The sequence below is a fragment of the Lepisosteus oculatus genome, chromosome 9, assembly GCF_040954835.1.
Source record: "Lepisosteus oculatus isolate fLepOcu1 chromosome 9, fLepOcu1.hap2, whole genome shotgun sequence".
NCBI lineage: Eukaryota > Metazoa > Chordata > Actinopteri > Semionotiformes > Lepisosteidae > Lepisosteus > Lepisosteus oculatus.
The window spans coordinates 27,944,559-27,961,018 of NC_090704.1; the positions used below are offsets into that span (position 1 = coordinate 27,944,559).

A 16,460-nucleotide genomic window follows, 5' to 3' on the forward strand; every position below is an offset into this window, starting at 1 on the left:
TACAGCTGGACATCTGACAGCCTTGCGTTACCACACCACAGATAAGATAACTGTAGTCAGACTGGCTGAAATGTGCAGCGGTTTCATACAGCATTTTCCTTCCACTGAATCCGAAGCTGTGTGGTTAATTGATTTTCTGCTACAAACTTCATTTTCTGCTTTGTTTTCAGTGGAGTTTGGTTTCCATGCTTCTATTTAAGGGATGAGATCCCTTATTTAAGAATTGGAATCTAGGATGTTTGTAAGCAAGTGATAGCTTCTTTTGAACAGGAAATTACACCATGGCTCGCTGTCTCTGGAACCATTTCTCAGTGGCTTCTACAAATGCCTATATACCCTCTTATAATCCCAATTAATTTTCATGATCACATTTTCATGTGCACATATCCCAGAACTGTGATTTCTGGTGACATATGCTGTCCAGGCCCAGGTTTCCCAATCGAGCTTCTTGCGAATTCATTGTGCACTAATATTTTTTTTTCTTCTAGTTGAACTCTAATTTCCTGTATTTAAACCTGAATTGACTCCATAATTTGAAACTGCAATTTTACTTTAACCCATCAGGCAGAGAAAATGAGATGCCTGGTCATGGGGATGCACTAATTGAACCCCCTCAAGGTGGAATGAGCAAAGGTGCTGCTGTAAGGGTGATGGTGGGGCTGGAGGCAGAGATGAGGAAACATTAATGTTGGGAAAAGGGTCTCCATTACAATTATTGATACTTGACTGGGTATGACCATAGGTTAATTCATGCTTCCCCTATTGATGTATGCTCTAACAAAAAGGTGGAATTGTCAAATATGAGTACAATGAAAACTTAGTAAATAGGATGTAAAGAAGTAAGAATGTAAAAAAACAACAACTAAGGACTGAATGTCCTGCTTTTCTGAGTTATCTCTTTACTGAGCTTCAATTTTCGAAAGCAAAAAGTAAATCTAACCTGTAACAGCAAAGAATAGTTTACCCCTACCACATAAATTAGCAAAGAAAACGTCCGATTTTGAACAGTATGGCGGGGGATATTGTTTCACGTCAGAGAAAACAACATATCGGTGTACAGTAAATTTACGTAGTTTGTAAATACTTTTTGGTGCTTAAAGAACAGTTTTAAAAGGCAAAGAGTAGCATCTAAACGATTCCGTTTGTTCTATTCTGGCCTCATACTGTAGTTTTAAAACCTTGTTTCCAGCCGGTCTGTTATTGGTGTAACACAAAAGGTAGACTGCTAATTTGTTTTGTAAGTACAGTACGATAGTAGCGACACCACTACTGCAAAAAAAAAAATGTACAAATGCATAGTAAGGTATGTATCAATTGAGATTTGCAACAAGAATACATCTCGAGATATTTTAAATCCCTGCCATTTCGACAACATTATTCTCATATCGTTTGCGGCGGAGCAAATACAAACTGTGACCTTTGGATTCGCGAACTTAGAAGTAATCAGTGACAAACATGTCAAAAAATAAAAGCAATCATCCATCATTAGTAGACTATTTTAAATTCATGATATTTGAAATATTTTTTAAAAACACTCCTTTGTACTTAACAATGTGCATTTAAAAATCAGTAGGTGTGAACACAGCAACACAGTTATTCATAAGTTTATTTTTCATTTATTTTCTCAGGGCGGAGTCGGTTTTCAGTTGTTTGCAGACAGTATCCCCCAAACTACGGACCAGTGTGGTCAGCAAACGCGTAAGAACGCGCAGGTGGTGCCTGGGTTGTGCACACACCTGCGCAGTGTCGAACCCCGATGTGCAGCCTTTCACACCGGCCGCTCAAAGGCGAGACCAACAGCTTTCAAATCGTTTCCTGAGCAGTGACTCGAGAAGAAGACGACTGCCTAGTATATTTCCTGTTTTAGACGGTACTATTCACCCAATCTATAGACATGTATGCGAAGCAAATTTGCGCAATAGCGCAGTCTGTCACCAAAGGTAAGCTCCGAGAAATTGTCGCAACTGCCTGTCGTTGCACGATAGCAGTAAATGTACATTTTCAAAAGAAAAAAGTAAATTGAGATCAGAAGTGGCTTTTACATCTGCTGTGACGAGTCAAGGTTTGCTGAGCAAATATATACTGAGTGGCCAGTTTGTTAGGGACACCTGCTTAATCAGAGACAGCATCATACTGTATGTGCAGATAGTGCTGTTTAAAGCACGTAGGCAGGTACCTGCTTTAAAGTACCAGTATAGGTACCAAGTAGGCTTGTACCCACAAGATTGCCTGTGTGCAATTCAGAGGTAGAATCAGTAAGACAATAGAAGTGATTATGAACGCATCATAGCGGGCGCCAGATGCAACTGGAACAGCTACCCTGCTGGGGTCACACATGACAGTGTCACGGCTGTATCGACAATGTTCCACCACGCAAACAACATCCAGTTAATGGTGGTTCTCCTGTGGTCTGAAACAGACTGTTGATGAAAGGGGCTGGCAGAAAGCTGGCAGAGTCTCATACAGAGTAACAGATAGAGATTTGCTACAGTCAGCCAACTAACAGCTGAGTACAACAGTGGTGCTGAAAGAGGCATATTGGAATGCACAACTCGTACCTTGTCATGGATGGGGTATGACAGCCAATGACCCAAGCAAGTTTCAAGCCTGTCGGTAAAAAACAAAAAAGTGGGCTAAAGAACACAAACAATGGACACTGGAGAATTGGAAAAACATTGAATCCTGGTTCTGTAGATGGGAAGACCAAAATATCACATAAATTCCATTAATCCATGGATCCGTCCTGTCTGTGTCCACAAGGCAGGCTGATGGTGGTTGCAGTGTGATGGTGTGGGGTGTGTTTTGGTGGCTCACTTTGGGTCTCTTCATACAAGTGGGCTTTTACAGCTGAATAAGCTCCATGCCACAAGGCTACGAAAGTCCTGGACTGATTCCCTCAACATGACAGTGGATTCAGTTTAATGCTGTGGCCAGTCACCAGGTACCAATCCAGTCGAGCATCTGTGGAATGAGATGGAACGTGCTATTTGGAGTAGAGATCCACCACCAACTAGTTTCCAGCAGCTATGGGACATATTGCTAGCCTGCACATTCAACACCTTGTTGAGTCCATGCCCTGGCGAATTCAGAAAGTTCTGAGTGGAAATGGAGACCAATATTCAACCTAATAAATTGGCCAATCAGTGTATATACTGTATCAACATTGCTGCATGACAACCTTTGGAAGCTGTGATTCCTAATTCTGGTCCTGGAGGACAGCTGTCTCTGTAAAAAAAAAAATCAGCAGCACTCTAAATTGCCAGTGCTAGATGATGCCGTTAATTGATCTGCATGTTAACCTAGACTTGTGATTTATTTTTATTATGTATTCAGACCATATTTAGGAACCACTGACTTAAAGCTTATGCCGAAACAATTTCCATGACATTACCCTTAACATATTGCATACTGTACTTAGATTATGGGTACTTAAGAGTGTTCAGTAATCATCAGTTTAATTAGTTCAGTTTATTTGTCATATGCATAAGTGCAATGAAATACTTATTACATCAGTTTAATTACATTTACTGTATTATGGTACAATACTGGAGATGGCTTATATATGACAGTGTTTTAACAATGACCAAGAAAGGAACTACAGTTCAGCTGCTCTTATTAGTAGATATCCCAGATGTTCAGTTTTCTACCAGACTGTTCGGTTCTTTAGAGATGTGGGTATTGTCCTGTTGGCAGTATTATCTACCATCCAGGCAGAAGTAATTCACATAGTTTGCAATGATTCAAATTTTCTTTGAAAGCACGTGCATATCTACAATTCTTAAACTAAAGTTTAAGGTAAAATGTATGATATATTTGACACTATCAGGAGCAATAAGCCCTCTTGTAAAAAAAATGACGCTGTTTATTATGACGAAGTTCAAGAAAATATGTGTGATTGGAGACTTCCTAATAATAATAATAATTGCTCACACTTATATAGCGCTTTTCTGGACACTCCACTCAAAGCGCTTTACAGGTAATGGGGACTCCCCTCCACCACCACCAATGTGCAGCCCCACCTGGATGATGCGACGGCAGCCATTGTGCACCAGAACATTCACCACACATCAGTGTCAGCTATCAGTGGGGAGGAGAGCAGAGTAATGAAGTCAATTCATAGATTGGAATTATTAGGAGGCCATGATTGGTAAAGGCCAATGGGAATTTGGCCAGGATGCCGAGGTTACACCCCTAATAATCCCCCTCCTACCTTCCAGTTGTAGATTTTTTTACAGAAGTCTCATATTAAGTTTGCATTTTTGTAATTTCTTTAGGTTTGTACACAGGTTATGGCCTCCAACACCTCTTCATTAATGACAGTGTAGCATCGTGAGCCGTGACAAGACAGCAGACTAAGTTCAGTTATACAAATGAACAAATCTAGCAATCCTACTTACAGGCCGCCTTTTAATCATCAATCATCAATCATCAATCATCAATCATCAATCATCAAGACCAATTGAATAGATCAAAGTAGATTAGTAATTGGTTAAATTAGACTGTAAGAACAGTGGAGGAGGCCGTTCAACCTATCTAGCCTGTTTTGTAAATAGTAGCTAAGCAATCCAAGTATATCATCCAGGTGTTTCTTAAACAAAACCAGGTTATCGGCTTCAAAAACATGGCTGGGTAGCTTGTTGGCATCATTGGGTAAAGCAGTACCTCTTGTTCTCAGTTTTAAAAGCCCTTCCCGTTTGCATTTAGCCCAAGACATTGGGACATTCGTTTTTGCGAAACGGCTTAATTCAATAAGCACTCTCTTATGTGCTCAAAACAGACTTGTTTCAAGTTTTTAATAACTGACTCATTAAAGGTGGCCGTAAATTCTGCCGCCCCTGCCTGAGACAGTGAGCCAGCTGTGGGGGAGACATGGTGAAGCACACAAACAGGTTGTCTTCTCCAGGTATTGGGAGTGCATGGAGAAGGTGCGAAAGGGAGGTGGCGAGAGTGCGATTGTGAGGCACACGCAGAGGAACAAGAAGCTGTTTGTCCGGGAGAGGCTCAGGCTACTGCTGGACGACGAGGATTACCTGGAGCTGTCTCCCTTCGCTGGCCTGGGAATGCCCTATGGGGATGTGCCCTCAGCCGGATGTATATCGGGTACAGTTCCATTATTTTGCACATGTGTGACCTTCATTGTACTTTACAGTGCCCTAAACTTAGAGGTGGCTTCCTACCTCTGGGCCACCAGATCCAACTGTTACATGTCAAATGTATTATTTATGGGATTCAAGGACATTTGCACATTTGCATGGTCTCAGGGAGAAGAGTACCCTCAGAATTTTTTTTTCTTTCTGTGGAGAGCCCCTTTTGATCATTTTGCTATTTGGGAGGTAAGGGACACAGGTGCTTGTCTGTGATGCGTGACTGAATGCCGCTGATCTTGTAAAGGTAAAACTGCTGGTATTGTGGTGCACGCACCAACGTCGACAAACTACAGTTGCTTGGTTTGTTGTAAAACCAAATAATATTGACGTGGGGCTTGACCTGTTGTGATTTGAACCTGCCATCCTTTTTGTTGGATATAACAGTTTTCTTATTTTATAAAGATATACTCATTGAAATGTGGCCATGGCCAAAAAAAAAGTAGTTCTAAAAGTAGTTAGAAGCAGGTGTGTTTTGGGATTTAAGTCGCTAAATGTGGATATGCTCTTCAAATTAATTGAAATTAAAAGCTAAAAGAAGGTGATGCTGGACATGGATTGGATGTTTCCCACAGGTTTTAAGCTGGGTGTCTTGGCTAGTCTTCCACCTTGAACACAGACAGGGGCCAAAGGTCAAGAGGTTACTGGTTTGCCTAAGACTTGATCATTGATCATTGCCCTGAGGTTCCGGGACTTGATGTGATGTCAAGTTGCCATGAATCACAACAAATGAAATGTCTGATGTGACTACACACTCCTGGACAGGACACCAGACTTGGACCTCCACATTAATCATTCATTTCATGCCCCCAGTATCTAAAATATGTTTTTCTATTAACATTCATGCATAGAGTTTCATTTGACTTCTTTCCTTCTCATATGTCTTTGGTAGGCATAGGTAAAATCAGTGGGCTGTGGTGTGTGTTTATTGTCAATGATGCCACGGTGAAGGGTGGCACAGCCTACCCCATTTCTGTGAAGAAGCAACTACGAGCCCAGGATGTGGCCATTCAGAACCGCCTGCCCTGTGTGTATTTAGTAGACAGTGGGGGTGCATTCCTTCCTCTTCAGGTAGGGCTTATGCAGTGACTCAACTTCCATAATCACTGTAGGTTTCTCCTGTGTGATTACAGACAGCCATCATAAAGGGCAGCTTTTGCTCCTTTGCATAAGGTATTTATTCAGTTTCTTAATAATGCTGAATAGAAAATGATTTATGTCTTAGCATCTCCCAGGTTTGGACAACCAATCGCTTGTCTATGGAATATAACTAAAACATACTTTTCTTGTGTTCTAAAATATCAACTCTGGGGGCTGTTGCTAAGGAGAATACTACATTTCATGTCTAGGTTTTAAAAGTTTTTTCCAGTACTGAAACTTTTCTCCAGAAAATTTTATTCTAAAAAAGTAGCAAGACAGAAAAGTGATTGTTCCAATAAGGGCAACAACGATTACAGAAAGAAAATACTTAATTTTACTCTTTGCTTTCATTTGCTCACTAATATAAAGAACATCCTTACTTTCTACACTACCCAGCTGAGTGACGTTTGGCAGATACTGTTAACCAGACTCACTGCTCAGCAGATTAGGTGAAAAAGTGAGAAACGGCTGCTCTGAGTTGAGACACATAATCTAACGCTGGGACTTTTCTGAATTACATTGACAGGCTGAACTTTTTCCAGACAAAAACCATGGAGGACGTATATTCTACAATGAAGCAATCATGTCAGCCATGAAGATCCCTCAGGTATGAGAGAAAGACAAAATAAGCTTTTCACTAAATTGCTTTTAAAAATGGTTACATTTAAAATATTTGTTCACTTAAATGTATGAAGTGCTACAACATTGAACCATGAGTAGACTCTTAAAAAGGTATGTGCAGCATGTATAAATTACATGATTAAAATCTCCTGAGGTCCTGATTTCTTCTGAATTGTTGAAGATTAGTGGTTTCCTAGATAACCCCAAATTTCCTATGAACACTTGAAAATTACAGCAAAAGAGCTATTAACATGGGGTTTGCCACATAGCAGATTATTTTAACTTTGGTTAGAAGTATAACATAAAAATAAGGAGCAAGTAAAGGTTTATTTCCTGCTGAAAAGAGAAAGTTTCGGCTGTGGAGCCTTCTTCGGTTGACACCTGAAGAAGGCTCCACAGCCGAAATGTTGTGTTTCTTTTCTTCTCTTTTTAGCGTGGAATAAACCTTTACTTGCAGCCTAGGCATGCTGACACAGCTATCTACTTGAACTAGTTTCGCTTAAAAATAGAACCTTTTGAATAACATCAGCACACAACCCAGACGGCATTCATGACATTGTGGTGTGTGGCCTCTAGGTGGCAGTGGTGTGTGGCTCCTGCACAGCAGGCGGAGCCTATATCCCCACCATGGCGGAGGAGACTGTAATGGTGGAAAGAATTGGGACAATATTCTTGGGTGGACCTCCTCTGGTGAAAGCAGCTACTGGAGAGGAAGTGACCCCGGAGGAGCTGGGAGGAGCTAGACTTCATGCGGAGTAAGAGATTTGTGCACATCCTCAGAGGTTCTCATAGAGCAAACAGAGCTCTGACATAACGGTAGCCATCCTGTAAAGAAAATACATAGCCCTGCAAACAGGCATGCCTCTAAAAACATAAAACCTGAGCACAAAAATAATTTGTTCAGGTGATTCCTCCATTACTTAAGATGACCAATTTGATTACCATGTTGACTGTCTCTGGGACACTATCTGGTGGTGTCAGATTTTGACTGTGAGCTTTTTCTTGTTTCTTGTTTGGCTTGCTCTAAGAAAGATGTAGAGGGTTTATTATACCCAAGGGCTAATTTGTTTTGCAGCAGAAAGCAATATAAGGAGAAACACACTAATTAACTATACATATAAACGTACACAAGAGAATCATCTGTTGAGCAGGGTTATGGCTACAGGTATGAATGTGAGAACTTAAACTTGTTTCTCCTTTTATTGGGAAATCTAGATCTGCATTCTGAGTGGAGTAGTTGGAATTCTTTAAACAAAGGACATCAAGGGTCTTCTTGGATGGAATATGCTTCATGCAAAACTCATAACTGATAGATGTGGGATAGGTCCGAAAGATCAGCACCACTGTCTTTCTAACATAGCTTCACAAGATTCCCCAGTGTGTTCTTACTCCTCAGATATAGATTCGCAAACCAGTAAATCAGGGTAAACGTGAACTCAGATTCAGCTAAAGACTGATAAAACATGATCAACAATTAATTATCTATCAACCTAAAAATAGATGCTGTTTTCCTTTTTTGAAGATCATTATTTTCCACAGAATTTAAATTGCAGTCTAGAAAAGTACCTAAATACTTTTGTCTCCCATTTCCACTGATACTCCCTCGAAGAGGGTTTGAGTGGGGGTCTGAGGTTTCCTCCTGAAATAAATGTTCATGTCATTCGTCTTAGAGACAATCAACATCAAATAATTCTTACAGTCATGTACATATAAAACAAAGAGAAAGAGAGACAATACACATTCCTACGGGGAAACCTGTGGCAGAATACAGATAGTCAAAGCATTGCTAACTCTTACCCTCTGAGTTCTGTCTGTAGGGAAATCACTAACACTGCTAATGAGATTAAGATCAAGACCAAAATTAGACTATAGCTTAGTTGCCTAAGGTTGAATACAATTAAATGCTGAGGAAAAATTCACGAACTGCAACCTAGCATGAGTTTTATATTCCTCAAGATTAAGAAGGTATACTGTATGATAGCATCTTCTATGCCCATACATGCTCTAATAAGCAAACGGAAATAGATCTAACTTGTACTTTGCCACAATCTCATTTTTCACAATCTGTTCAGATGTTTTCATTACCAGTGACGTGAGGGCTACTGGTATATATTCATTGAGTGAACTAGGGGATTTGAATTCTGCCACTAGGATCCTAGGAACGTTTTGCTAAATCAGTGACAATTGGGCAAAAATGTAAAAATGCCACACAGCTGTCTAGCATGCCTTTTCAGTACTGTACCCCCAACAGAATCAGGACCTGGACTCTTTCGCTCTTCAACATGGCTTAGCAACTTAGAGACTTTAAAACATCAATGTTAATAGCACAATTAGAGATCCTACCTCTAAAAACATTGAGTTCACGATTTAAATCATGTTTTAAAACCAAAGATAAAGTTAATTTAATTCATCAGCAAAGTCAGCATTTGATTTTCAGCTTGTGCTAAGCTTCTGCCTCCATTCTTTTACATTCCCACCATTGACTCATGCACCATACATACCATTACTTATTTCACCCTCAACTTTATCTTAAAACAGTAATTTATCCACCTTAAACTCTCTTTTAACATTCGTTTGAGCCTCCCTACTCAAAACATCATCCTCTAGGTGAAACAAAATCCCCTTTTTTTATATTTAGAGCGATTTGAGAGATTTTGCATTCCAGGGCTTGTTATTAGGGAATACATTCGAATATTTCAGATGTATAACAGAATTTTCACAAAAAGTTACCTAAATAGGATGTATGTAACTGTCAGTTTGTCAAGATCTGAACTTGATTGCTTAAACACGTAATGAGTTAAAGAATTAGAAAAATTCTGCAGATCGCTGTACAGAGTCATCGTTCCAGACCAGAACCAGCCTTGCATTCGACTTGACCTCTCTTCTGTGTGGTTTTGTAGATTGGAACCAAATACACCATGTTGTAATCAGATGAAATCAGTAGTTTCATATCAAGGGAAACAATAATCTAATTCTGAATGCTAATGAAATAATGCATTGGAGGCTATCCAGTTAGGCTAGTTGTTTGGAAAACAATTTAGAAGCTTTGGGATTTACAGTGAGTCCTAGAGATAACACATCTATCTACTGGCTTAAAGTACATGTTCCTCTTTCCAGAGTGAGTGGTTGTGTGGATCACTTTGCTGCTACGGAAAAGGAGGCGTATGAGTGTGCCAGAAACATCATCTCCACCCTCAATTTTGAGCTCCCCCTAGAGGAGGCTGAGGAGACGGATGAGCCACTGCACAGTGGAGAAGAGCTGAACAGCTTGGCGCCATGCAGTTACACCCACAGCCTGGATGTCAAGCTGGTGAGAACAGAACATGCCAGGACAAGGACTTCATATACCCTGGTTGTCCAGTCGTGTTGAGCCTGCCAGGCAGTTGTCTAGCTTCTGCTTTTAGACAAAATCATTTTTTATACACATTCGCAGAATTGTTTTTCGAACACTTAATCAAGATAAAATTAGATGTATGCAGATTATGAGACAAAATCCCTAGGCTCCCACTGAGATATTAATATGACTCCTGAAAGCCAACCTCTTGCGGGGAAAAAGTGATTCACAATTAAGGCATTTAGAAAATTCACCCTTTTGAATGTTTAAGTGAGTAATATTTTCTGCTGAGGACTACTGTATATGTATAAAATTGTATTTTGTAATCTAAAATATGAAAATGGAGGCTATTTGACATTGATTAATAATGTCATGCCATTTGTGAGGGAGATACTGTGGGCTATGTCCATAAGACTGTTATCATATCCTATGTTTAAACCTTTTTTAACTACAGAAACAACAATGAAGCAATAAAATTGAAGCTATAAAATGTGACATACGTCTTTCAGGGTGTAAGCAGTCTGTTTTCTCATTTCTATTGTTATGATGGTTGTTTTTCACCGTCTATGGAATCCAGTATAGTTAGTGAAACAGAAGATGCTTTAATATGTGCATTTCCATATTTCCCAATTTATATGTATTGTCATCATAATCCTTCTTGTGTTTCTTTTTAATGCTTGACCTATCAACATTAAAAAAGTTTCAATCAGTTTCAACATTTCAAATCAGTTTCACAGTTAAACTAATGGGTTTCTGGTCTCAGAGGGAATATTATCATTCCCTTTTCCCAGATCCTTAATCGTCTGACAGATGGAAGCAGATTTCAGGAATTCAAAGCACGATACGGGACAACGCTTGTAACTGGTTTTGCAAAGATCGAAGGGTAAGAAATCTGAAGCATCAAATTTTTATACATGTTTGCAACTTTAGAGTCAATACCTGAACAATTTCTATTCTTGAAGTTATTGGATTGGATTGGGGTCTCCAGTCCAGGTTTCAGAAATGCATGCCCTCAGTTGGACCTGCAGAGGTAGCAAAGGAAATGCATGTTTCCACCCGTTTGGTGATTAATTAAGTAAGGATCTTATGCAGCTGTTTCGTGAAAGAATCCAGGGTATCGCTTCAACAACATGGCTGGGCAGCTTGTTCTAGACACTCACAACCCCTTGTGTAAAATGTCTTCTGTTCACAGTTTTAAATGCACTTCCAGTCCATAATCTTTGATAATTAATTACACAGTAACAAAAAGCGCACTTTTGTAATTTGCATTTAATTTTGACACATCAGAAGGAAACTTTCATAAATCTTTGATGTACCTTAACAGTAAACATGCTATTAGTTTTTTTAAATTACATTTGTTTTTTGCTTTCCTACATTGTGTTTCTCTTTGGACTTCGTTCTGACTCCAGCTTTGGATGTCTCTTGTGTTCTGTTACAAACAGAAGAGGCTAAGAACCTGGATTTCTTATCTTGACTCTACTTTGGATTTTGAAACTCGATTTTTGAAGTTTCAAGTCCCATTGAATCCTGCACACCAAATGGAATATTCTCTCCAAACTGTCCCCAGGATATCCGGTGATTTGGAATCAAGTGTCCTCAAGTCTAGTTTCCTAGTTACACAGTCCAGTGGTTGTATTAATTAAAAGGAAAATTAGACAAATAAAGTAATTAAATGCAGAAGCTGAAGAGCTGTGATCTAGGGCAGGACCTTCATAAAATGCATCCCTTATAGTCCACTTCCTTGCTGTATTTAGTGCTAGGTCTGCAGTCCTCACTTGTTAATTAGTAATATCAACAGTTTGTTAACAATTTGAGGGCTTGGAACTGAAAGCCCAGTTGTAGGGTCCAGCACTCTTAACCTTCTACCACCTGATGTTTTCTGTTAACCTTCTTTTTTGCAAGAACTTTAATCCTCCATGGAAATAAGGTCTGATTTTCTGTCAGTAAACTTTTACATGAAGGTGCATATAGTATTACAATTGAATTGTATTCCACGTTTAGTAGAATGTATATTACATTAAAAACAAAATAATGATGTTTTTAATCTAGTAAGGATTAAACCCTTCAAGAGACATTGGTCTTCGTAAAGACTTCTTTTTATATTAATGAGGAGCTTCTGTCTTAGACTTTGCTGTTGCCATGGCAGCAGAATGTACTAGAAGCTCAAGGGTTTTGTTTGAGGCGGTGGAAACTGGGGAGGGGATTTTCAGACTTTACAGGATAACAAATACTTGTTTTTGTCTTGTTCTAGATCAGAAAAAGGGGACAATAAAGTACTTGCCAAGTAAAATTTAACTCATCCAAGGAATTGGATTATCTTTGACAATAATGTGAAAAAAGTGATTTGAGATAAAATCATTTTTTTCTAATCTAATATTATTTATTATCAGTATCAGCAGTTAAGCTCCTTCAAAATAAATTTAAGAAATGTTAATCCTATGTATGAGTAATATCAATGGCACCTACAAAAAACTGAGAGCATCTGCACCACCACAAGGCTCTTTAACTATTTGGAAAATATATATTACTATTATTACATCAAAAAAGGTTTTTTTTAACTGCTGCATCAGGCAGATGGCACAGTATACAGCGCAGCTTGCATAAGTGTTGAGACTGATGAGGACATTTTGGGAGAAATACTAAGATAAGTTCAGAAAAGAACAGTGCAACGTTCTAAATTGTCATACAGCTCACTGTTGACTTATACATGCCTCTTTTGTGTTTTTCGCAGACATCCAGTTGGGATGGTAGCGAGCAATGGCGAACTGACATATGAGGCAGCTCTCAAGGGCAGCCATTTTGTGCAGCTCTGTGATCAGCGAGAGATCCCAATTATATTCTTACAAAATACCCCTCCGTATTCATCACCGACACTGACAGACTCCCAGGTACTTCTTCGTGAGGAAAAAGAACAACAGTGAGCCAGGTCATCTTTACAAAGAGTGCTTCTATATTGTTCACAGCAGTCTACATTTTTAATTTAATCATTTAAAAGGTCTTTTGAATTTAGCATTATTTGTCTGTCTTATTATATCTCTCTAATGTTGACGACACAATATAATCTCCTCAACTGAAAAAGTGAGAGAACACAACAGAACGTTTTTTTTCCACAAATTGGACCATGTACTGTAAGTTACTGGTAGTTTTACCAGTCAAGTTTTTCCTTGAATGTGACAGCAATAGTGGTGTCGGTATTTTCTACAGGTGCAAACGTGCTAAGTTTCAAGCTCATGTAATACTGAAGAAAGCTTAGATTTGAATCAAATCAATACTTTTACCCAGCAATTGCAAACATGTTACTTGATGGCTTTCTGACCTCTACTTAGTGAAAAGTGGAAAAGATGTCTTCAGACAAGGAGTTTTGAACTTGACTTCTTGTTGCACTGCACGCTGATGAATGTATTTTCAGATGTGGCAGTAAAATCTTTCCTCACTTGTGCAGGCAGAGTCCAACACCAACAGACTGAAGGCTCAGGGCTCCATGATGGCGGCTTTGGCCTGTTCGTCGACTCCAAAGATAACTGTGGTAGTAGGAGGCTGTCACGGAGTGGAAAGTTACGCTATGGTACACAACGCTCCAGGATTTGAAGCAGTCCTACAAATTGTAAACTGAGTGGTTTCCAAAACTGTTGTCTTTCTTTTCTCCAGTTTCTGAAAGGTCGTTAGTTGAATTCTCAGTTTGCAGATAAAGCAAAAGGCAGCCTAGGTGAAACTGGGTCATTACACTGCTGGAGCTTACTTGGATTAGAAGAACGGGAAGTAAATTTTGAACTGGAGCAGAAAGCCTTCCAGCACAGTAGTGCCATTATCCTTTAATCATTCACTCAACAGAGAAAAACAGGAATGACAAATGACGATTGACTTTTTTATTTGTAGTGTGGCAGGTCGTTTGAGCCCAACTTTCTGTTCTTGTGGCCCAATGCCAGGATGTCGATTGTGGGACCTAAGCATTTGCAAGTACCTGAAGAGGAAGGGGCAAACATCCACCAACAGTAGGTGCATTAGAGTTTACAATCTACAATAATAGGTCTCTTGTTTACAATCTTATATTCAGCCTGATTTGCACTAACCATAAATTATCAAATGTTAATTTAGGTGAAATGTTAAAAATGACAACAAGCAGAAATCTAGAAAATGACTAGAGTTACTGTAACATGATCTTTTTGCAAGAAAGCAGTGTGACTACTATAGCAGCATTTAAAATGCAAGTTCATTTGTCTCACAGGTGGTTCATTTCAAAGGTATTTCCAAACCCAATTCGTTAGTGCTGAAGGTAAACAATATCAACCATTAGAAACCATGTTTTATTATAGATTTATTTAGGTTTCCTACTTTTTGTGGTGTTTGTGCTTCCCAGACCTGAACATAAGCAGCTCATTATTCTTTTAAATCTGCAGCTGACCAGACTGCATACAGATTACGTATTTAGGCTGCAGAAGAATGCAGAAGGGTTTGTCTCCTGCTTCTCTCAGAGTCTTGTTTCACCTCTTTAGATTGGAAGAAGAGAGTTCTGCATTCTTTTCCTCAGGGAGGGTCTGGGATGATGGAGTGATACTGCCTCAGGATACCAGGAAGGTAAACTTGAATTGGTACCTTGCACCGATCCGTTTGTCAAGTGACGAAATTCAGCAAATCAGTTTCCCCTTTCTACACTAACACGCTTAGTATGAAATGCCATTTTGACAACAGCCACTAAGGTTGCTGAAAAAGTAGCTCAATGGAGACATAACTGCTTTTTAGATGCATTTTAGTTCATTTTGAATGCCCTAGAAATTTTTTAAGCCTTTGAAGTCAGTGATGCAAACTGTTCAGGAAAGTAAAACATTAATTTAACTGATAAACTCATTGCACAGCTGTTTCATACATTACATTAATTAGGATTTACCATCCTCAGTCACAGAGACTGTGAGAGACTATGGTGTGCATACTATCTTTCACAGCCTTATCCTTCCCCACACTTATATTTTGTTTCTTTCTCTCCAGGTTTTGAGCAAATGTTTGCAGATCATTAAACAGCAAACCTATCAGATTTCAAGAGGGAGAGAGGTCTCTCCTGTTCTCCGAATGTGACGCTGCTATGTAACAGCACTTCAGTGCAGTGCTTTTAAAACAAAAGGCTGATTTTCTAAGATGGCTGCAGACTTTGTGTTCTCCATGATTAATGTAATGTTTATATAATCTAGGTAACCCATGAAATTTTATATACACAGATCAGGGAAGGTTTGATCTGTTTTTTAATTTGTAATGAAAAGGCCATTTCCGGAGAACAACAAATAAAGCACACATAAGGTGTATTTCGTATGGTGCTCTGAATTCAAGCAGTATTACAGGGAGTTGTATAGTCCCAAGTACAGCTCTGGTCACCCTATGTGATTACCATCAATGGGTGTCTAGCATGGACCATTGCATATGCATTAGAACTTCCTCACATGGTACACTAGCTATTTCTGCTTATTTTATCCCTGCCTTTCAGTTATTTCTGAAGTGTCACATACAACAGGTCAAATCCATTCAGGCAAAGTCAAAAATGACTTCAGATTTCTTTAATTTGTTTTGCTAAATCAGTTTTAATAAATGTACAACACTGCTAAACTAAATAGGATAAATGTTGTGATTAACCCTATTTTTTTAGAATGTTTTATTCAAAGGAGGTGTTAGTGGTAGAGAATGGAAATCTGATATCTAATTGTAATACCACAAGGGGTTGTTGAGATACTCCCCTGAAAATTACTTCAGTAAATAAACTGTATATAACAAATTCATGACTTCTCTGTTGCGGTTAACATTGTCCAAGGAGAAAGAATTCTGGGATATTCTGTTCTGATTAAATCAGGTCACATTTTTTGGTGTGTCTTTGTTTTTCTTGTCATAAAAAAAAATCAGATCACATTTTTCTGGACACTGTCTTTAACCAGGGTGTGTCTGTGTGGTCATACCATTGAGGCTGTAGACTAACAAGACTAGATATGTGACAAAATAAAATTATGAAGTGCACCAATTGGGCATTTTAGAGAAGATAAAAAAGAAATGAGGATGTGATTTAGTCAGCATGACCCCTTCCTCCTGTTATTTGCTGGAGAGGATAGAAGAAGCATTGTAGTCATTCTGAACTGGCTTATTTAGAATTGAAATAACAGAAAGCACAATTTAATTAAATTAATTTGCCTTTTACTGCAACTAAATCCCTTCCATGTAGCCATTGTATTCACCAGATCTAGCCT

At 38.9% G+C, this 16,460-nt stretch overlaps 1 protein-coding gene across 1 annotated transcript; it reads left to right on the forward strand.

The window, feature by feature from the left end:
• Positions 1 to 1,217: 1,217 nt before the first annotated feature.
• Positions 1,218 to 16,081, forward strand: LOC102690218 (biotin-dependent 3-methylcrotonyl-coenzyme A carboxylase beta1 subunit). Its single transcript, XM_015356485.2, has 13 exons — positions 1,218 to 1,303; positions 1,629 to 1,940; positions 4,904 to 5,100; positions 6,037 to 6,215; positions 6,811 to 6,891; positions 7,482 to 7,660; positions 10,023 to 10,215; positions 11,031 to 11,122; positions 12,971 to 13,127; positions 13,682 to 13,804; positions 14,116 to 14,231; positions 14,733 to 14,814; positions 15,223 to 16,081. The coding sequence occupies exons 1-13, from the start codon at positions 1,284 to 1,286 to the stop codon at positions 15,307 to 15,309; spliced, it is 1,818 nt and encodes a 605-aa protein (XP_015211971.1). The 5' UTR covers positions 1,218 to 1,283; the 3' UTR covers positions 15,310 to 16,081.
• Positions 16,082 to 16,460: the final 379 nt, after the last annotated feature.